General features: G+C 36.9%; 1 protein-coding gene across 4 annotated transcripts in view; it reads left to right on the forward strand.

Moving 5' to 3' along the window:
* Positions 1-23,909, forward strand: part of POLA1 (DNA polymerase alpha 1, catalytic subunit) — a 181,649-nt gene that overhangs the window by 99,168 nt on the left and 58,572 nt on the right. For all 4 annotated transcript variants that reach the window (XM_072934808.1, XM_030282388.4, XM_030282374.4 and 1 more), the window contains exon 35: positions 23,508-23,624. In XM_072934808.1, coding sequence (XP_072790909.1) covers positions 23,508-23,624 — 117 coding nt within the window. The remainder of the gene's footprint in view (positions 1-23,507; positions 23,625-23,909) is intronic.

Here is a 23,909-nt window from a genome sequence, read left to right on the forward strand (position 1 = left end):
AATGTTTTCATCTGTATGACTCGGCAAGTCTCTGCAGATACAGCTTCTGTCTGGCACTTCATGTCAAGGAGTTCCAAAGGCTATTTGAGAAGGTTGAAAAATGTTTTCTGTTTTTCACTGCTGTGGTTTTGTCATCTTTTCAGCTTCACTGCAATTCTATTTTGAATTGCAAAGAAAGGTAAACAAAACAACAAGTTTATCATCTGTATACTGTATTGTTCACATTTGTAGGCTTTCCTTTGTCAGATTCTGTTTTCGGGGACTGTCTTTTGCACTCCTTTTGTTCCTCTTTTGCCAGGATAGTGGTGGGTGAATATCATCAAGTACTGATGTTCTCTTAGATGAGCCATGGTTTTCATGGGTACACAAAGGCCATAACTATCAAAATCCTTTTCATCTTCTGTTTTCTCAATATTCAAGTATAGAATTGCTTGTAGATTGTTTTTAGTGCTGCACATGATCAGACATAGGGCAGCTACTGTATTAAACATTTTTCAGTTTCTGATATTAATCTTCTATTATTCTGTTAATCCTAAGAATTTGTAATAGAAATCTTTCCATAAGTCAAAATTTGCCCTTTTTTTCTGATACTCTTGTGCCATGCTTGTTCCTCTCAAGCTGCTCTTCTTTATTTTCAAATGTTAGCAAAAAGTGATGTTATTTCACTGTGTCTGTTATGTTTATAACCATGGAAAAATTTACTCTATCATACTTTTTTTTTATTTATAGAGCTGGTTTTGTAGCTCTTCTTTACACTGGTTTCTTCTGTCTGGCTTTAGTAACGTGCCCAGAATTGTAGACATCATTTCAAGCAAGGCCTCTCTGCTGCCTTTATACAGACAAATGATTTCTTTTAGTCCTTTGTTCAGTTTTTTTTCCCCTCTGCTTTTTTCTTTTCATTCACTTTTCCTTTTGATTAATGTATTATTTTAGCATAATTTTTGCCTTTCAGCATCAGTCTCTTACTGTGAGCTAACGTTTATCATTCTCACATCTCTTCTCCATCCTCCCCTCCCCAATATGGCCAGTATTATCTGTGCTGGTTTTTTATATTTATGCTCTTTTATGACTTTCTATTTGTCTGTGCATTTCTGAATCTTTTCTATTTTCCACTCCCGCAAGAAGTTATTCCAATTTGTATGTAACTGTCACCTAAACAGTTTCTACTGTTGATTGTTTTGGCTCTGAACAGAAAGCCTGGGTGGTAAACAGCCTTATAAGCTTAGCAGAGGCTAAACTTTTCCATCTTTCAACATGAGGAACTCTCAATTCTGATATGAATTATTTGTCTTTTCTCCTATGTCAGTGTTAGAGTTAGTCTGGATTCTTGCTGGCAAATTGAGTCTGTTTGGGTCAAGCTGACCTCCCCCAGAAGTTTTGTTATTTTGGATTTCTGCAGGGATCTCATTCTTACTTTTCTAACATTTCTTTTATACCATGCTACTTAAACTAGTACATAGATTCCACTTAGATAAGTTTTATTACTTCCTGTAAATTCTTTAAATTATCACCCTTTTCTACTGTTTCAAAAGTACCTATGAATATCTGAAGGTTTTCTGATAATTTTCATAATGAGAAGTATTCCTTAATTGAAAGTGTGGTACTTATTTTTGCTGAGGTACAAGCAAAAATAAAGTGTAAATACATAATTTGATCACTTGGACCAGATTTGAGACAATTTGTACTACTGATTGAATTTTGGAATTTCAGGTTTTTCTTTTGCTTATTTCAGTAAACTAAAGGTATAGGGTACATTGTTACTTATATATTTTTATTTTGCTTTTTCCCCTTCAACTTTTATGCATATTGGGAAGTTCAGTCTGTTTTGCAAACACGTACTAATGCTATAATATGTTTTCCCATATCTCCCTTCTCAAATTTTTACTGTTATTGATTGAAGATTCAATTGAGAAATGTGTTTAGAACCCTGCTTTCTGTGGTAATCATAGAAGTCAGTGGGAAGACAAGAAAATTGTATTGAAAGAAATTGTGTGCGTGTGTGTTTTGTGTTTCAGCATAGATTATCTCTGCCAAAATAATAGCTGTCATTTTGTTCTTGTTATATTAGTGGCCTGTAGCTTACTACTACCCCTTTTGCCTTGCTTTTGTCCATTCGTCTATTTGTGAGTAAAAAAATAATTTTGTGAAGGGCCATAATTTGGGGGCTTTATTATGCTAATAAAATCAATATTTTTGTTATATATTTAAATTAAATATTCCAAGATGGTGACCCCACTCTACCCTGGTATCAAAGCTGCAGACCTTCACATTCAGTGACTTTGAAACTTGAGTTCTGTTTAGAATTTCACGTCATGCCTGTGGCAGGAGAAAAAGATGGAAAATGTATACGCTGAGCCTATAGGACTTCCTGCAGTGCTTATTAATCCTTTATGGATCATTTGAAATGTTTCTAGTTTATTTAAGCTTTGCTTCTTGTATCAGATTGTTCCTGCAAAAAAAGCGAAAAGTGATCATGCCTTGAATTTTTAAAAATGATCTCACTTTCAAGCAAAAGCACTTTTATGCTCCATTAGAGTTGAATTTGCCAAACTCTTACATCGCATTAACACAAGCTTTACTGGATAGATAAACGTGTTGTTCAGGGACTGACTAGAACTTTACCAAACTGCATATTAAGATTTTGTCATCTTGCAATTTTTATCTTGAATATTTTCATCATGCAAATAGAGGGCTCAGACAAAATTATTTCATTAAGAAAACTGTGCAGCACAGTTTTTATATATTAACAGAGGATAGAAAACAGACAAATGAAATTTGATAGCTGAGTATAAGACTAGAGTCTTGTTAAACTCCCAAGTGTGCCATCTTTTGCAAAGAACCAGTTAAAGTTTATGCACATAATTGAGGCTCTGCTTTTTGTGTTTTGCTGCTGTGATAGAGTTGTAGAATAAATGCATTATGATTTATAGGTTGTGGAAAAAAATTCTGGATCCACAGGCAGGAAATGAAAATTCTGGGTTGAATTATCTTGGTGGCAGATTAAGGACTAGTCTCCACATGAAATGCAGTAGCAGATGGGTGAGCTCGGCATTGAATTCACTGCACTGGGATAGAAAGGCCATCAGAGCCCTTCAGGAGTGGTCTGAAGGTTAAGATAGCCACGTCTTTTTTTCTGGGAGCATCTCTATGTATTTTCTCAATATATATTTTCTTTGCTTAACTAGTAATTATATTTATGAATGGTTGTGTTCTAACTGTAAGTGTACTTTAGGGGAACTTTTTTGTTGTTGTGTTTGCTAGTTAAACCAAGATCTTTATAATAACAAATGCATTATATCTTCTAGTTTTACTATTTCTGTAATATTTTAATATGCTACCTGCCCAGAATTATGTTTTTCAGGTATGGGTTATATGAAAATTCTGCCTTAAAAATCAGCAGCTTTAGAGCAAAATGGAAAATTCTGTGTTTTTAATCTCCAAAAAGTTTCTTGTAAGAAGTCAGATTCATTGTTAGAATCTTAGCTTATCTTTTTCAGTTTCTTTTACTTTGTATGTTTTATTACATATGAGAGTGGATTAGTATCAATATGAAGTAAAAACACCTTTTATGTGTTTATATCCTCTTACAAAATGCTTATTACCATAGTAACAGAGGGGGCCTATTAGCTTAATGTATTTAAATATTTCTAAAATATACATAAAGTATTCTGTACATATTACACCCGTACATTATGTGTGTATGTGATCTTTAATTCCATTTACAAAACCCCTCACAGCTGAAGAAAAAAACCCAACCAAAACCAACCAAACAAAAATCACCAAATGAAACAAAACTATTTGGAGTATCAGCCTAAAGTTTCACACACTGTTTTTCTAAGGATGTGTTACCTGACTTGACTTTCCATCCAAAGAAATTCAAAAAATAGGAAGTTTTAATTTTATGTGGGTGTTTGTGGATATATGTCACATATGTAACTACATACAGATATATGTATTCACACACTGATTCCATGTGATGAAATTTGGGAAGTAATTGGAATGTTTTTTCCATGAAAATGTAGGCTAAATAATCTGAATTGCTGCTAGTGTTTGAATTTGTTTGCCCACATTTCCCATCCTCTGACCTCTCTCATTTGTCTCTATTCCTGTCTTCTTGAATTTTTGAGAAATTAATAACACCTGAGTTGTGCTAAAGCCAATTTAAAAGGCAAAAAAATCCCTTAAAGATGGGTTTGAGGAGAGAAAGATTTAATTAAAAAAGGTCAGAGGTAACTAATCAGAGAAGTCAAGGTAAATTGTTCTGGTTAACAAATATCTGGGTGATGAGGGAGTGGCGTAGGTGTCTTCATTCTGCTGCAGGTTACTCTTTCTAAAGGTAATGGTCTTCCCTGAGCCAAGCATCAGCCCATGCAGAGGGTCTATCAGCCTTTCCCTGCAGTACTTGAACATCTGGACCGGCTTAGGTGGACTTCACACCTACATATTTCTTGTAATGCAGGGTGAGAAGAGAGGTTCTACCAAAACCTTCTCCATGTTCCCCTGCTGGACATCTCTAGGCCTAATGGTGCCAGCCACACCAAAGGCCTTGCTGCTGGTACCATGGGATGTGATGAGAGAGGCAAAAGCATTTTGCTGGATCAAGTTCAGTTCAGGTTCATCAGCTGTGCCATCAGCAGGCTCACCAGGCATGCTCTGTGCTCCATCACTGAGAAGAAGATCTGAGTGGGACTGGACCCCAGAGCTACACTGCCATTTACTGGTCTCCAACTAGATTCTGTTCCACTGGTCACCATGCTGGGCCCACACACTGAGTCAGTTTTCAGTCCATCAGGCTTTTCCTAGCACTGGCTGGTGTTACTCCTTTCTTCTCTAAATTCAAGTACACTATACTGGCTGTTGCTTTTCTCCCATGAATATACCTACTTGTTTTTCTCAGGTGACCCCTCAGTCCCCTTCTGTGATGGTTAGAGAATGCTCTTCAAGGTCTGTTGCTTCAATAGTTTATACTTTTTTCAGCACCTTCAGACATGGTTTATGGCTCTCCAGCATAGCAGGTTTTTTGGTTTTTCTTTTTGACTCTTGCCACGAGGACTGTGTGTGCTCCAGTATCATTCTCACCCATGTGTTTGAAGAAATTCGGCTAATTTCTCATATTCAGTTCTTCACTATTCAATCTCCACATCTTGCTAGGTCTGACTTTAAAGCTGATGTTGAATAACTTGTCTGCCATGACTCCTTTTCAGGTGGTAATTTCTGGCATAGTGTATTTCCATTCCTTAGGGGTGAATTGTAGTCTTTGTTCCCAGTGTGTTGCTTTTGTTTCACCGAACTAATTTTGTGTCAGATGAACAAAGTTTTCCAAAACAATTTCTTCATGCTTATCATTATTTGCTGTTCTGCTTTTGTCATGTGTAAATTTTATCTAAATTGATTTTTCTTCTACTAATCAGTGGTGTAAAAAGAGTGGAACCTTTTTGTTCTGATACACCTGCAACAATCCTGCTGCATTCCATGCTGACAAATGCTTTCTTGACTGTCATCACCTTGTGTCTCATGGACAATTGATTTTTTGAGATGCTTCAACTTTGCACCTCTTAATCCATTTAATGTGTACTTCATTAACACTGTGCAATGCTAATTTAATGCAGTGTCCTTTGAAAGTAAATCAAATGTCATTCGAGAGATTATTTGTAGCATCTCTGCCTTTCTTGACCAAACCCGTAGTCTTGCCAAAAAAATGAACTGCCATGTTTGTTTGAGGTTTTTCTATATAAAACATTGACTGTTGTTAATTCCAGTCCTGTTCTTAAATTCTTGATCACTTAAAGTATCAATATTTCTATTGTTTTTCCTCAGGTTATTGTTAGACTGATACATAGAAATGGTTACATGGATTGTTCTGATTTGTGACTACTTCAAGGAAATTTGTCATTTTGGTTGATATTGGGTCTCAGTCATTTGAGGCAGCATTTGAGGGTTGGCAAGTTCAGCAGGTAACATCGTCTTGACTCTAACAGGATTGTTGAGTTCCAGCATTTGTTCTATGAATATGCTGAATTTTGAGGGCCTATTAAGTATTTTCTTGTTAGCAAAGCAGAACATAGTTTTTCATCCTTATTTGCTACTATGCTGTTACTGTGCTTTTCCAAAATACAGAGAAATGTTGCATTTCTGTTTTTTTCTGCTGTAAACTCTTTTTTGTTTCCATTACATTATTGCTTTGTTTCTACATTCTTAGGTAATACCTAATTTTCCTTATTAATGTTCTACTTTGGGAAACTTCTGATTTATGTCAGCAGCTGTCAACTTTCAGTCTTCTTTTTTTTTACTTATATTTTATAGGTACAAGTTAAAATATGCTTGTAATTTTCCTTACCTTAAGAGAAAGGACTTTCAAGTTGTTTAGAACCATTCTTTTGCCCATATAAAATATGGGTCATAACATTAGTTTCTAAGTAGTCACAGTCTTCTACTCCAGATATTTAATTTTTCTTTACCTGTCATAATGAAATTCTGATTTATTTAAAATAAAATATTCTCTAGATTTTAGAAAGTCTAGAGACTTGAGGCAATATGTGTAGTATGTCTACTACAAACTCAAAGAACCTACACCATAACAGCAAGTTTTTTTTTTCTAGCAGGCAGCATGTAACAAGTAACCTGTTCTGCTCTCAAGAGTTTGCAGTTGGAAAGCTCTCCTGGGCCATACAATTTCAGTATTGAACTGTTGGTTTTAAGAGCCTTGTAGGTCTTGGTGGGAGCTAACCTTTATAAAAATCAGAAGCAAAATGCATTTGAAGGATCATCCTTTAAATGATGAATTTATACAGCTTGTTCTTACTGAATGTGATTTACTAAATAAAAATTTTGAGTGTTAGGTTAAAAACAAACACAACAGAAATGTTGTGTTATTTTGCTTTCTGTGTCTGTCACCAGAAGCAACAGAAAACAGTCAGTCTCTTCTCCATGCTCATGTTTTTTAGTTCAGTGAGTTTATGACAGGCCTTTATTTCTATTGAGTTGGCTTTTTTTTTAATGCTTACACAGGAGTGTCAATTTTGAAGGTCCATCTGGTTACTTCAGTTGGTGTCCAGAATAGTTTAGGAGGTTTTCAAAAAAACAACACAATCCCCCCCCCTTCCTACTGTGTTCTCCCTGAATCCTTGTCCTTCTAATATTCTTCATACTAGCCTCAAAGCAGATTTTAATAAAATTTACCATGTATTACGTGAGTATAAGGTCTGAAAAATTAAGTTTTAAAATTTTGAAGTATTGCCACATTTTAGGTGTCTGCCTTGCTATTTTGAATGCCAAATTTGTCTTAAGTTGAATCTTGCCTGAAATTTTAACTTAAAATGGATTAAGATTTTTTCAAAATAAAATGAAACATGTTTTTTCTGTCATCAACTAATCCACAGAAGCTCTTCAGAGATGCTGTTGTTTCTTCCTGACTTCACTTGGCTGCAGGAGATCAGTTCTTTATAGCAAGTAACAGATACACTCAGTTTATAATCCTTTGGAATTCATAATTATTAATAGAAAGGATATAAACTTTCTCAAAATTCCATCTCCCTTTGACCTCTTGTCTCCATCTCCAGACTGCACGTGGAGCAGATGGTGTGCCATGTATGGAGATATTCCTCAGAAAGCATTTGTTATTAACATTGAGGTGATATGAGCACCAGTCCCTTCTGAAGAAGTGAAAAACTATGCAGTCTGACACTAGTGGGAAAGGCAAATTAAGTCAAAGTCAGTAAGGAGGCAGAACAAGAGCTCTATTCTTCAAAAATAATAGGCAGGTCTATGGCAAAGTTCGAGAGCAACCTAAGGAGACTGGAGGAGAGAGTTCTGGGCAAGTGTTGAGAGGGATTACAAAAATGGAAACCTCAGGAGAAACCAAGGAGGAAGCCTGACCATCCCATAATACTTTACAAAAGTTTTTTTGAGTTTTTTTAAACTAAGCTTGATGCTTAGTTTAATTAATGGTAGCAGGAAGAAAAGTCTCATTTAAGGTGGATTTAAGTAGGGCAGTGTATTTTTATTATCTCAGAATAAAGTGTGTTACTGATTTGGTTTAACTATTCCAAATCAAAGCTCCAAGAAAAGTAAGTTGGAGTTTAAATGTAGACATCTTGGTATATAAACCTGCCTGGTGAGATCCTGAGAGGAGAAATCTGATGTAATATAAATCAGTTCAATTGAAGCCCACAGTCATGCTTAAATTTATAATCACTTGCTTATTTTAAGACAGTAAAAGAAATTGCAGTAAAAGCAGTGTTAATGTTGTTTAGGTGACCTTGCACACCCAAAATGTAGGTGCTATGGCTTTGAAGTCTTTAACATTTAGCTATGAGGAAGAGTAGATACTTTATCCTTCTTTCTTCCTTTCTTATGGTTGGCTTTTGTCATCGTAAGAAAATCCATCTAGATTTGATAATTTTACAAAACTTTAAGAAAAAACTGTAGTGTGGAGCAGGGGCCTAGGCATGATTAATAATTAAAAACAAAAAAAAAAGCCCTACAAAACCAAGAAACCAACCCAAAACTGATTGCAAGAATTGACTGTAGATGAGGAGAAGAGACTAGAACATGGTATATGAGACTGGAGCTGGACCTGAGTGACTGTGGATGAAACTAAAAGCAAAGAAGCTGAATCGACTGGAGTTGGTTGAATTAGAATACTCAAATATGGTATCTGCTGGATAAGCACCTGACTGGGCAGATGGGCTTGAAATAGCATGAGGAGGCAGGTGTGAGTGGAGATTGCCTGTGAAAATTTGGGCACAAAAACCAAGCAGTTATACTGGAATGTGATTGGTTGAATAGAAAAAGAAAAGCATGAGAAAATTCATAAATATTTTTCTGCCTGTACTGTTGGGGAACACTGGGCAAAATGGGCTTTCAGAGAAGATAGAAAGTTTTATGGGCCACTCTGTTTATTTCAAGAAGAAAAATGTGTGTATTCCTTTAAGCCCTGTTTTGAAGATGAATGGATTTTTTTTTTAAATTAAAAATAGAAGAGAGATCCTGATACTACACAGTTGGACATTTGAAAGTTGAAGATACAGAATGACTGCTGCTTACTTAAGTTATTCAGGTCATTTATATATGGTGTTATCCCTTTTCAGTATGTACAGGTGGGACAGCACCGGTTAGATAAGCAGCTGGTCTGTATTTGTTTCTCTCCATTGCATAGTGGATGCTTTTACCTTATTGAATGTGCTCTCTGAAACTTTGCCTAGGATTATTTATTTTCTCATGGAGTTTCCTGTGGCACACTTACTGCAGGATCAAGTGGCTCTTAAAAATCATCCTTACAAGAGCTGTGTGTTAAGCGACAGGCCAATTATTATTTCTGTTTGTCAAAGAGATGAGGCATGGAGGAATGAGCATCGAATGTGTTCATAAGTTTGGGCGCCCGGTTTGTGGATCAAAGGACCTGTTTTTTCAGTGTATAGTACTGAGTAACTCCCTGAAGGACTTTCAGGTTGCAGTTGGGTCTAAACTGATTCCTGAGGTGCTTGTTGCTTGTGGGTCTGTTCAATGAACTGGAAGTGACTGGTCCAGCAGCACAGAGGATCTGTCTGGTGGCAGTGGTGCATTTCAGCACCCTGGGGCCATGTTCAATTGACTTCAGCATTTTGTTTTCATTTCTTTCATTTTACTGCATACTCTCTCCAGTGTTCCCAGCACATAGGGATGCAGCAGTAGCTCTTTTTCACTTGGAAAGCCTGTTTTATTGTAAAGGCAATCCAGCACTTTAAAAAGAATTAAAATATAGATATGGCCCTTTAAATTGACACATGATTTGTACATACAGTGAACTGAGATGAGGATTACCCTGGCTTCTGATTGCAGGCTTCTTGAGCTTAATGTATTTCTCATCCACTCTGTATGTGAAAATCTATTGCTAAAGGGTGCCATTGCATTTCACAAGGAACATATGCATACATCTCATGACAGGATTTGGTCTGTATAAAGGCAAAACTTGTTTTTATTAATGATATCATGGAAATTAAGCTCTCAACTATTCAATCAGCACACTGTGGCATAATAAATGTATCAGCACAGAACTTGTGTTCCAATAAAATATAGCAAATTCAATGTGACATCCATTGGTAACATGTATTACACGCTTTTCAGCATTTTTTTTCTTCTTAGGCAAAATTATTTCTCTATATTTCCAAGATATTTCTCAAAATTTGGTTTTAATATGATTTCTTGGAGTCTTACTAGAAGCCTACACTGTAAACTATACTGTAACAATAAGTTCTTTACAATTGTAAAGAAAGTTTAAAAATATTACTTTATTGTATATTATAATTCTATCCATTGGAAAATGTTTTACTACTGTAGGTATTCTGTTAAAAGCCACCCAGTCTGATAATTTTAAGATATTTTTTTCTTTTCTTTTTAAGCAGCTGTTTCCTCTCTGATTTGGATTTTAATCATGACTTGACTTAAGCTTTCATGTCTTATTTATGCTGCCAGGAGAGAACTTGAGCACTAGTTTACTTAATTATTTGCTGTACAACAGCTGCTAATATTAAAAAGAGGAAAAAAAAAAAACCCAAAAAATGCCATCTCATCTTTAGGTCTGCTATGGACAAAAAAAGCAAAGGCAGGGAGGATGACTGTAGCTACCCTGTCTGCTTGGCACCGTCTTCCTCCTCCTCCTCCTCCTCCTCTCTCTCTCTCACTTTCAGTTTTCAGTGTAATGAAGAGCAGGAGAACAATATTCTGTAATTAAGGATTCCATTAAGTTGAAGAAAAGAGCAAATGGAGTTGTTTGTTCTCCTAGCTGAAAAAATTTGTCTGGGGTGGGGGTTAGTGGTAGTAGTGTAGAAAGAGAGAGAGGTGGGTGGAGAGACTAAGTCAGGGCTGTTTGTTGAATATACTGTTAAGGACTGTTACCATCCTAATTAATCAAGTTAGAAATTACAGCTGTAGTCGGTTTCCCCCCAATTCTTGTTATCAATTTTCTTCTCTTTTGAGACAAAGCAAATATAAATTTTGTGTTCATTTGTCATTCGTTCTTTGACTTCAGCATCTCTGAAAATAACAATGTAGCACAAAAGACCAGTATTTACCTAGTTGTAATGTGGGTTGCCATGGTGTTTTGCAAATTATTGCAATTATGTTCACCATGCGAGTCGCCCTTGGTAACTGGCGAAAAAACTGATAATCCTGTTTTGAACAAAAGGTCAAATTGCTGAATAGAAAGTCTTGATTAACTAAAAGATGTACAAAGTGGAATTATTTCCTACCATTCAGAAATAGTTCTTGATCGGGTTTGGGGGAGGGGGTGAGTAAGTACATCTGATTACTGAAGTACAAAGCATTGAAAGGATGTTGTCTTGAGCCTTTCATGTAGTCTTAATGGTGGCTTTTTTGTCAAATTTACCCATTTGCGGCATTGAAAGAGGCAGCTGCATTTAAGCTTGAGAGATGGTGCTTTTTCAAGAGTTCAGTGCATGGAAAGTTCTCAGCAGTATCTGCAGTTTACTATTAGACCTTGGGCTATTAAAACTGATGTGCTGCATTTGAGCCCATAGCTCTTGGTGCTTGTAAAACCCTCTGACTGATGATCTAATAAAGTGCTCTTACCGGACAATCTCTGATCAGATACTTTAGGGGAAAAAAAAAAAAATAACCACAGCTCTGAAAAGGGTGGAGGTAGAAACACATGGCTGGACTGAAAAGTTTGCTTTTGTAATCTGTGGTGGAAATGTTAGTAAATAAGACTGTGTATTCGGTTTAAGTATTTTTAAGGCCCAATATATTGTTCCAGAATTCATTTTTATTTACATTTACAGAAGCAAAAATCAAGCAGAAAATATTAAAAGTTTTTCATAATGACCAGTCTTCAGCAGTTAAATACAAGTATATAGAGGGAATGGTTTCCTGCACTTTAGTTCTGTGAATTTCCTTTGTCTTTCCTTTATCATTCTTGAGGGGGTGGCAGGGGAAGGGAGGGAAGAGGTGAGGAGGATTAAGGAGTTTTCTTTTTTAATTATTTCTACTTCTTGTTTTTTAAATAGCTACCTGGAAATTAATTCTTAAAACTTTGGAGAGCCTGTGTGAGAGCAGCATGAAAGCAAAGTAAACCTGAACAAGTTTGTGGGTTTACATTCTGCATCACCTAGCAACCCCCTGGCTCAGCCAGTTCTCTCGTCTGCCCCCAGTCCTGTTTACAGACCATTCAGAATACTCTTCGAAACCATGAGAGATATTCAGTTTCATTAGTGCCATTCTCAAGGAGAAAATAATTAAACTTAAATGAACAAACACTGCTTAGTGATTCTTTAAAGTTCTCTAGTTTAAGGTGACCAGACTCTTGAGACCCCTTTCTCTGCCATTACCTTTAACTCTTTTGAGCTCCTCTGGACTTACATACGCATGTATATGCATTACCACTTCTAAAGTTTTTGGAACTCTGTTAACTCCTTCAGTATTCAGAGATGTTTGTAAGCATATTGCGAAGAAAAATGCTTCACATAAACAATATTTTTGTCTCTTTACCAGCATGATATATATACTAGAGTTGATGAACTTTACTGTAGGTGCCAGGTATATCAGCAAAACCTTTGTGTGTTCTTACATCTGCTGTCTTGCAGGAAGTTCAACATGAGAAATCTGAAAAATTCAAGGACTGTACAAAAATTTCAGGGGAGAAGGAAGATAACAGAATTGTGTAGTGATTGGGGGGGGGCGGGCAGTAGAGTGTTTTAAGCTTTCTAACCAAACTAGAGGCATAGTTTTTAAGAAATCTTTTGAGTTCTTGCTGTTTGTATGTTGCTAGACTCTTTGAGAAGCAATACATGGATGGGCTGTATGAGCTCTTTGTGCTTTGTTGATAGTTGACAGACAAAGCAAAATTCTTTCTGAAGCAAGGTACTGTACTTAGTTGTGACCTGTGGTAGCCTAAGAATATGGCTTCCTTTGAGTTGTGTGAATAGGGAGAGTATTTTGGCAGATTGGACTTAAATATCCTTCTAGAGGTTTTCACTCGGTGCAGAAATCCATAAGGCTTCTTTCACTGATCCTTTTCTCAATTTAGTTTTCCATGTGTAGTCATTTTAAGTATGTCTTCTCTCAGTTGCTTGCTCAAAGTCCATTTTAGCTGTTTTCAGTTTGTCTTAAGTGAAATAAAATTGTTGGTAATAGCTGGGTCTCTTTGTGAGTGGTGTGTTAGCCTGAGAAGACTTTTTAATCTTTTGTGGCTTGTTTTGGCCTAGAACCTTATTTTAGTGAAGGTAAGAAGACCAAGGTATTGGATTTGATGTGAAGTAAAGCAGAAAATATTTGCTAATTTAGTTTGTAATGTACAACTGTTAAAGTTGGAATTTGTCCACTTGTGGTGCTATTACATGTGCTAAAATGAGAGCCACTGTTTGTATCAATCTATCACAAGGGTTTGGAGTGCTCTGTTATCATTTCAGCAGGCTGATGATGGAGCCTGGGCTTTGCACAAATGAGATCAATAAGTTTCAAATAACTTTTATGAAATGACATGTGACTGTACATCTAAAGGTATCTTTAAAAAATCAATTTTTAATAACATGTAAAACTCTTACATTGACCTACAAGATATTTTGCACTTATCTCGTTTGATAATTTTGTTTAAAACATTTTTATGTTAGCTTGAGTGTTTCAGTCCTTGGGGGAGGGGGGAGGCTAGAGTGCATTTCTCGCTTCTTCAGTTATCTCTTGCTTTGATCACATGCACACACCTCCAAGACTTGTAGTGATAAAACTGGTATGACAATGCTGAGAATAATATTTTCTTGAAAATAATGAAGTTTTCTTTTCTTCTTAGATGGTTTCCTCCTTTTAAATTTTTTTCCAGTTATGGATTAGAATGCCATTAAATTCTATTATTTTGAAATATTCAGAGTTAAAAAATACCATTCTTGAAACTCTACAGACTTTCATTTTTGGTAGCCTCTAAACAGCATTTGATGTTCTGTGGCTGACTTTTGTTCACAAGAGCGATTCATTGCAGGTTGGACTGTGAGATGTACAAGATCTGAAGGAACTCCTAAAAAGTATGCTATGGGATCGAATTTTGTTGTGAGTTAAATCCTCTCAAATTTATGGCCATTTTCCATAAAATCTGAAAGGGAGTATTTTGGATATTTTAGATCAGTGCACATGGCAGCTTCACTTCTCAAATGGCCACCTGGAATCTCTATCAGAGCTTTTACCATTCTAGTATCACCAGCATTTTTAAGATAGAAGAACATTTTGTGTTCTGAGAATTTCAGGTAGTGTTTCTGTCCCCATTCAGGCTTTCTTTAAGGTAGCAAGTCAGTGTAGCTACATTGTCTTCATCTGCAGTTTGTGTAGTTGCTTTGGACCTTCTATCTGGTCCTGTGAAGGTGTAGTTCCCATTGGTGCCAGGTGCCTTTGGGGTGGCAGTTTTCCAGTGGGGAGCTGGGACAGCAGACACGAGTGTCTCTGAGAACAGGAGTATTTTGGAGTGGGAGTCCTTCTCTTTTGCTAGCACTGAGTGTTAATGTGATCATTTGCCTTCCACTGATAGCATCCTTTAATGTGGGTCATGTGGTAATACTGGATATATAACCGGTCTTCTCCAGGACCTGTACTGCTTTCACTTTCTAAAGCATGTTTCATCTTTCATTTAACAGACAGTTTTGTATTTTTCCTAAGAGTGTCTGTTCAGTCCGCCTTGATAATGTGGAATTCTAGAGGAAGAGAATGAACCTCCAGGACAGGAATTTCCTTTCTTTATATGAGTTTTTGTTATCCACTCCATCCCACAGCTGAATTCTGACCAGTTATATAGGCCAAAACTCAAGAAGCTCTGAAAATAAGGAAATACTTATAAAAGCAATTGAATTCGTATCATCCAACTTCCATTGAAGTCAGGCAGCATGAAATGGAGTGTGAAATGCTGTGGTCACTGTTTACATTTTCCCTAAATTGGATGATCAGGTAGCATCAAACTAAAAATACTCTTACTGGGAAATGTAACCTATTTTTTTCTGGATGAGAAGCTAGCTACAGTATTTGTAGTACAGAAAAAGAAAAGTTAATATGAAGTCAATGGCCAAGAGTGAGCTGATAAAATAGGTCCTTTTCTTGTGATCTGAATAGTCATATACCATGCTGGATCAGGTTTCTTAATGCATTATATTTAGCTTTATGTATAATTTTTGGGAACTAATTTCAGTTGTTTTTACTATAATAGTTGCTAAAACTATTTGCACTGCCAAAATGTACACAATACCTAAGAAAATATCAGAGAACATAGAATCAGCATTCCCTGGGTAAGGGATTGAAGCTGTAGGGTAAATGTATAAAGAATACATGCTAACCTAAGATGTTTCACTATTCTAAACATATGCTGCAATATCTTTCAGCTGCAAGAAGCTTGGCAGTATATTTAACATGGTACCTATTCCACTTAAAAAGAGAAAAGCTCCAGTCAGCTAGCATCAATAGTGGACTCTTGACCCAGTTCCTTTTATAAAACAATTTATTTGAAGAGTCTGTAAAATATCAAAGGAATTTGTTATTCAGAGATGATTAAATGTTACACTGGTATAAAACCCTAAAATATTCTTGAAAATCATCTTTGTCTTATATACTCAAATTGAAGTACAAATATTTCAACTTAGTTCTAAGATGTTTTTGACTTTGAAGTTTCAGTTACGCTTGACAGAGAGACTTTGCACATGCTCTTTGCTGTGAAATTCTTTTACATTTTAAAATTCTCAGGTGGAGTTCAGACATATCTCTTCTCTAACACAGGATCTCTTTAACATAACATTAGGGCTTTTGGTTTAATACGATTTCATCTCCTTGTAGTAACATATTAAAGAAGTGGAGAGAGCTTCTCTGTCATTTTTTTTGTTGATGTGAAAAGAAAGCTGGATTGCCTGATATATCAATAACAGTGTCTCTCCATATACTACTTTGAGATCTCAAATGTCTGTGCTCTCTAATGGAAGAGGCTTTGCAAGTCCCCTGGATTTCCTTCGCAGATAAATTGAGATCTTTCTCATGGTTTCACAGATTCATGTTTTCATTAGTGCTTGGTAACTGATTTGCTTGGAAAAATATCAAGCTTTGAAGAGTCCTGAAAAATTTGCTGACCCAGAATTCTGCATCAGTGATTGCTTTTAACTTCATTACTCCATTTATTAGAGTTAGTTTTCATGATTCTTGTAAATAGTGTGCCTGTTTATTATTTATCAAGGAGATATTCCTTGATAAGAAAAATGCCAAAGCAGGTAAGATGTTCCTTATAAAGGCTTAATTTCTGATGGTGGTCATTTTTCTACAGGGGGAGGGAAGAAGGGAAGCTTGATGGTTCATTTTCCAGATATATTATGCTCTTCTGTGGCAGCAAATTCTTTTTGTTTCCCTCAATTTATTTTTTTTTTCTGACAAAATTATCTTAGAATTTTGCCTTTATGAAGAATTTGCTTAGTGTTTTCTTTCCTGCGCCCAAAATCAGGGGGGACCATGAGGCGTGTTTTTAAACATCAGGAGGTGTTCCTTTCATATGTTCATCCAGCCTTAACATAAATTCAGATAATCTCATCTTCAGGTTGTTTCCATTAGTAGCTGCAAGTTCCAGAGGAGTGGCTATGTCTGCTCAGGCTGTGGGGGGACACACAGACTTGACAAAGACAGATGTCTTAAAGTGTCACCTGTGAGGAGCCCTCCTGATCAGAGTGCGCTTTGGTATTCTCACAGGTCAGGTCCTCTATCCATAAGATCATTCAAGCAGCTCTCTGATGTGTCTTTGTGCTTGCTCTGGTGGGACATTGAGGATGAAGCAGCTATGGGAAGTGCACAGAGCAGGCAGGCACCAGGGCTCTGCAGGAGAGAAGTGCCTCTGAGGTTTTCATCAGGTGTATTTCCCCATGAAAATATGGGGTGTTGCTTGAGGAATCTAAGCTATATTGAAATTCACTGAAGGGGTGGGTGGAATCACTATCCCTGGAAGTGTTCAAAACATGTATGGATGTGGCAGCTGGGCTTCTGGGGTGATGGTTGGACTCTGAGCTTAGAGGTCTTTTCCAACGCTAATGATTCTATGATTCACATTACTAAGTGAGTAAAGTTTACTAGTAGAGTCTTATTTCACTACTTATGATAGCATTCCTGACCTGAAGGGATTTCTTCTTGGCATTGTAGCAGTGGCAGGTGGGTGTCACTCCGGTCTGGTTTGTCTGCTGAAATTCCAGTGCATGACACTAATTCTCACCCTGTCATTCAGGCTTTCATTGCTCCTGGGATCTCACCAAGGTGGGGCAGATGCATTGTTACTAGAGTGTTTCTTTGTTCTGAACAGGCAAGAAAGGATATTAGAAATTTAGGTTACTTTGAGGTAATTTGGTTTCTGGTACCCAGCAGAAAATCTTTCCTGACTTTACAACAACTCATCTTTAAGTCAATATTCATATCATCTTTCATGAAGATGTAAAATCTGGAAGTGTAAAATCATGATGTAATTCTCACAAGATGTAGTTATTACTGATAGTGAAACCATTGGCCAAACAGAAGTTGTGGTTCTAGTTCCTAGGAGAATGTGTCTGTTCCCCCAAGCACTCAGAAGACACAGACAGGGAGAACACATTACGCATGTGGAACAAAATATTGCAATTGGAGCTGATAGCTTTCAGGTCACTGAGTTAAGTTCTCTGTTGCCATGATGTTGCCTGATTTAACTTCATAAAATCATCTGTCTTTTAATATTGCTTGGGGGGATCAATAGATTTGATAATGCATGCACTTCTACAGTATTGGTGGAACCTCATCCTTCCAGAGGATTTCAGGCCAGTTCAGCCAGAATTGCCCTGTTAGGCAATATAGTCCATAATAAAGGATGCTGTCAGGAAAGCAGGTTTTGAAAATTCTGGTCTTGGAATGAGTGGAAATAATATCCTTCTGTAAGAGTAGCATGAAAAGAAAGGCCAGTGTGAAGTGGAAGTGTCCTGATTAGCAACTCAGAATGGTACCTGGATCAGAAAATCTTCATTGCATTGTCTCTCAAATTCAGCCTTCCAAAAACTGGTTTGCTGATCAGTGACATGAGCAGCAGGCTTCAGCTGGCTGACTAGGATAGCGTGTTCAGGCTGGATTCCTGTGCTTCCCTTCTGGTGGGTTTTTGATGGTGTAAGGTGACAACTTCACCTCTGCAGTGCTGGAGACATGGGTTTGGGCTGTAATGTGCTCAGATATGCCACCCATCTGAGACTGGGCATCACCCACCAAGATCCTGTTTTCAAGAATCCATGTTAATATTGTCTTCAATGGCGAGGAAGGTTGCAAAGAAGCAAGCATGGATGACAAGTAAATTCAACTCCAAAGTAACTGACAGTGACTTCAGAATAATTTTCAGTGCTTGCAACTTTCTGCTTTTTACCAGCACATTTTTTCATTCCACGTGAACTTTTAAGGTGTTGTAGTGCCTCAGCATCCAGACTGTCTGAATGCAAGAACAGATGCAGAACTGAAGTGTCTTAGGGAAGCACATTCAGTCCTCTGCTGTAGCAGGCAACTAAGCCACATTGTCAAATGTAATTTGTAAAAATTATTAAGATAAAGCTCAGTAAATACATGTTGTTGACCCCTGCAACTTCTGTTTGAAAGGCTGTTGCAATACCACTTGCCTCTGTATTTTGGGGTAATATTTCCAATGCTTTTTGATCATTAGAATGGGAGAGGCTAATTCTCAAGAACAGACTTACAAAGAAACAAAAATTACTTTTGACTTGCAAATTTCTCCCTATTAGCTACAGTTCATGGACTTAATACTCTTCAGGGATTTTCTTTCATATTGTGCATGTATTTCAGGGTTTTTTCACATACTTTTTTATATTTTAAAATGAACTAAGTATTTGTGGGCAGGGTGTTTGGAAACGCTAGTTGCTTTTTTTTCCCTCTGTCAACTTTTATTTCATTTCCCACGGTGTTGCAGATACCAAGTAGAACAAAGCAGAAAGTTCCCTATTATGATTTTGTTTGATGTACTACAAATTAATTTACAGACTCAGAGATAGCTGCTGGGAAATGAAGGATTGGTTTTGTTTGGTCAGTGAAGATGACAGGCATGGATCAAATAAGGGTTAACAATAATGCACTTGAGCAGATTGAATCAGAACATAATGCATGTATTGAATTTGATTGCAACATGCATGACCATGGAAAAGTTTTTTGTTTAAAAGAAATCAAGGCTGTGGCTTAATTATCAAAGCAAAACAGGAGACATAAAGAGCTACACGTTTCTGATACTGCTTTTTTCAAAAATAGCTCCCTTCACACAGTTATCTACATGTTTAATTTCCATGCATAATAGCAACAGTTATTGTTGTCATTTGTTACAGGAGATTAACAGATAGCAAGTACAAACAAACGCAAATAAGGCCTGAATAGAAAGGTGACAAAGAAGAAAAGACCTCTTTACTGTTAATTATAACTGGTGGGAAGTCTATATAAATGACATTAACTGTTTTCTGTATGAATTGAAGTGGCATCCAGTTTGTTAGTATCTACTCAACACATTTGGGCATTTTATTTAGACAGTAACTTAAATCTTCATGTTTTGAATATAGTTTTTATTGAGAAATGTACTGCTCAGTAAAAATTTATATGTTTTGATCATGATTTCTTAGCTGAAAACAAGCATAATAGTAAGCTGTTAAGTAGTTATTTTTATCTTAAGCTATGCTTTTGAGTTTAATCAAGGGGTTTTCAGTCTTTTTTCACCTGTTTTTTGTGACCAGCAGAACCTCCCAGTGCTTTCTTCAACAGTGACTGCATTAGACTGAAACAATTGCATAAAGAAACTTGCTTCAAATGTCATTATTCAGTGGTAGTTTGAGAGGACCTTCTATGCATTCCTTTATAAGACAGTGGAAACTGTATCTTGTGAGTCCTTTGTTTCATAATTGTTAGCTAAAAAGGCCAATAGGTGGCAGAAAACACAGTTACTTTTATCATACATTATTTTCATGGTTGTCTGTTTTTGAGTATTCTGTTCAGCTGAAGCTGGGATGCTGCTCCCATTCCAGGCTTTGTGTTTTTCAGTTGCACTTGCATTCCCTTACAAAATATCTTACTATCTGGCAGTTTCCATTATTTGTTTTTCTAATATAACAAATTGCTTCAAAGTTCAGATGTAGTCAATTAATATGTTTTGAGTCATGAATGTTCTCTTTGTGCACACAGAATCTTTTCATAGTTACAGCTGAAAAAATTATGCTCTTCAACAGGAGGATTTTGGAATGGGTGAGGACACTCTCCACACCTCCCCCTGCCTGCCTGTGTATTTTAAGATGCTGTTTATATCAGATTGCTGCCAGATGTTTCATAGGAGGTAGAGATGCCACAGAATAAACAAATTTCCAAACAGTCTTTTGTCTCTAAAAAATTAACTTTATCCAAGATCTGTGAGAATTCATTGTCCTTACAAAACTGTTTTTGTTTTCCCTCACAATGGCTCTAACTATATTCTTGGTACTCAGGTGAGTGCCTGAAGATCTCAATGCTATTCTTTAGTACCTTTTTTTTGGTAGAAAGTTATTCCGTGTCTGTTTAAACTGAGTTATTTAATCAGTGTGACACAACATAATAAACACCTACCTCTTTTAGAGGAAATCTTGGGTTCATTTGCAAAACCAAAGCCAAGGCCTGTCTTTTTCACTTGAGGCTCATTTGTGCCTGTTGACTTCAGAAGACACAGGTCAGGTGTGTGTGTTAGGTCAGGCCCTAAGTCAGGATTTCTCACGGTGAACCATGTGTTGATGAAGTAGCTCAGTCTTGGTGAGCAGTGTCTTGTGTTGCTAACGTCAGTTCTGAAGTATTTGTCATAAATAAATTGTATATATCAAAGAAAGTGGTACTAGGACTGCTAGGGCAACAGTTGTGCAAGAGACCAAAACACTGGTGTTTGAATTCTTGACATTTTCTCACTGTGCGGTTTTAAATGTCATGATTTACATTACTGATCTATATAACAATAAAGTTCACACTTAGTGATCAGATGCACTGATCATACTGTTTCCAAAATCCCTTACTTTATTAAGAGGGTCTGGAACAGGGATGATTTCCTCATCCCAAAATCTGTTAGGTGAATTGCTTTTAGAGATAGCTTTTTTCTTCCTCAATGTACTATAAGTGGATCATAGGGTAAGGTAATGGATAATAATGGATAAGCTTAAACCGGGTATCAGACTTTAGATGTCAGAGTTGGGTGAAATGACTCTAACTGCATGTGTAAATACACTCTTTCCATTCCTGCACTATGGCTTAAACACTTACTTCAGGAAGTACTGCATACATTGCTGTGATGTTCTCCATACAGATTTTCTGGTCTGCCCACATGGACATAAAAGCTCTGCTCTGCAAGGGCAACAGGAAGCGTTCTGATAGATTTGGCACCAAGTAGGATAATATTGAGTATATGACATGGCTGTAAAAATGGTGAAAGGAGAAGTCTCTGGAATAAATGGAGTCATTTGGAAAGGAATTGAGATTTCATATTAAAAAGATAAAGAAAAACTCAAATAGTCTTGGAGCACTTGTGAAATTATTATAGAATATATTTTTTAGTTGAAATCCAAGTGGAAATTAGGTAGAAGTTGTTGCCAGAGCATAACATTGGGCCAGCTTGTCAAAGAGCTAGTGAGAATGGAAGCAAGCAATGTTTTGAGTTGTCCTCTGATTCATAAAATTTCTGTCAAAGTACTAGGAATCCAAGTATGGTTGGATTTAACTTTGGTGCAGAAGCAACAAAAATTTTGGAAATGGGCAAAAATAACCAGTCACAATTTCCAGCACAGACATCACCAGCCAATAATCTGAAATGCAGTTTTACAGGGCTGAGCTCCTCAGGGTGGTAAAAGCAGGAAATTCTTGAGAAGAGTGGCAGGAAGACTAAGTAGACTTCTCAGTTAACAACAGAAGCTTAAATGCTCTGCCAAGTAAGGTGAAGTGAGGAAATGCTAAAAACCCTATCTTAATTGTCCAATATATGTATTGACCTAGTAGGGAAGAAAAAAATTAAAATTATTGAAAAATAATAAATATCTTTCTGGATATGACTGCTCAATGCCCAAATGCTTGGTAGAGTGCTCTAGGCAGACAGACATTGAGGAGAGAGAGGAGCAGAGAACAAGATGGTAAATACCATTTTGTTCCTGTATAAATTAATGTTCATCTGTGTCTGGAATACAGTGTGCAGTACTGGTTTCATCTCCCTCTCGCTTGTCCAATTTTCCACCACTCCCTCATTTCCAAAAAGACCTGAGAGAGATTCAGAGGAGAGCAACCAAGATTTGGAGTGGTTTCCAGGCAAGGAACAACTAAGTAAATTAGGACTGTGGTTTGGAAAAGACTTTGATTGAAGGTGATGTGATGGAGGTCTGTAAAATCATGAGTGGCACAAAGAAGGTGAATGCAGAATGATTATTCTTAGTCTCTCCTGATGCAAGAACTAGAAAATATTAAAAGAGAAGCTGTGTGCATGTGTGTGTGTTTTCAAGAAAAATAAAGTACTTTTTCCATGTAGTTTATAGTTGTGCTGCAGGGATGTTGCAGATTATAAACTTTACATGGGTTTGAAAAGCAATTGAAGTTCATTTGGCTTATGAATGCATTAATTCGGTCACTACTGAATACAGAGACAGGGATTCAGGCAGCCCTTGAGGTATTTCTAAAAGCTGGGAAAATTTTTGGAAGAGTTTTACTGTGTCCTTTGTCTTTTGTCATTCCTTAAGTATCTTCTCTTGGTGGCTCTTAGGGATGAGGTGTGGCATTGTTTTTAGCCTATGGTTGAACCTGGCACAAAAAGTTCATCCTTACCAATTCTGGAATTATTCCTTCTTGCATACTCTTAAGAGAAGCCTTTTGCATTGTCTCCCTGAGCTGACATAGAGCAAATTGGCTCAGATTTTATTTCATTTTAATTCAGCAAAATGTTAGATTTTCCTAAATGAATCAGTTTATGTTGAAGTCTTGGAACTTCCTGGAAAAAAAAACTGACAAAAAAACCCAACAAAAACTTAAAAAAGAAGAAGAAAGGAAAGCTTCTGTCTGTCATCAGAAAACAGAAAACTGTTTCTTCCCTCTAAAGTGGAAGCAAAGAGATGACATTTTACTTAAATATTTAATTTATTACAAGTCTTGCTGAATGGAGTGGAGTGTCTTGCTGAATAGTGTACATAGCTGGATAAAATTCTTCTGGTGTATGTTAGTGTTGTAACTGGAGAAGAGAAAAGCAGAGGCTTTGGTATATTTCAAAGAAGGCATAACTGCAGTATGCAGAGTGTGGGATTTTGAAGCAAGAAGACTCCAGCTTTGTTGTCTGCCATTAATTGTGTTTAAACAAAGTCCTTGAAGGACTTAATCTCTTCATACATATTACAGTATCAGCTTCACAGAGGATGTTATGGTTGGGATATTTTTCTTCCTTGACTATGATGCATTTTTTAGGTGGAATAAAGCAATCAATAACTTACATTTAGGATAAAAAAAAAGATTTTTTTCTCTGTTCTGCCTTTCTGCAGGGTTGGTTAATATGCGAGGAACCAACTTGCCAGAATCGAACCCGTCGGCTTCCGCTGAGTTTCTCCCGGAGCGGCCCTGTGTGCCAGGCCTGCAGGAAGGCTGTTCTGAAACCAGAGGTGAGTGCTTGGGACAGAGCTTTGGCACAAGTGGAGTGGGATCCTCCTGAAGCTTACCTGGTGGTCAACACTGCCTTTCAAAGGTAGCAGGATTAAGCAGGAATTTTTAATTAGTTTATTACTTTAAAGAGGTCTGTTGATGCTTTTCTTACTCCACATTTAAGCTGCATCCTCATTGCTGTGAAGAGAGCATGCCATGCAGCTGCTGTGTTTGGAAACTTTCCAGCTGATGAGCATTTGGTCAGCAAACTAGAATTTGCTGGAATGTCTCTGCCAGAATCAGGT

This window comes from Taeniopygia guttata, chromosome 1 (assembly GCF_048771995.1).
Source record: "Taeniopygia guttata chromosome 1, bTaeGut7.mat, whole genome shotgun sequence".
In the NCBI taxonomy this organism is placed as follows: domain Eukaryota; kingdom Metazoa; phylum Chordata; class Aves; order Passeriformes; family Estrildidae; genus Taeniopygia; species Taeniopygia guttata.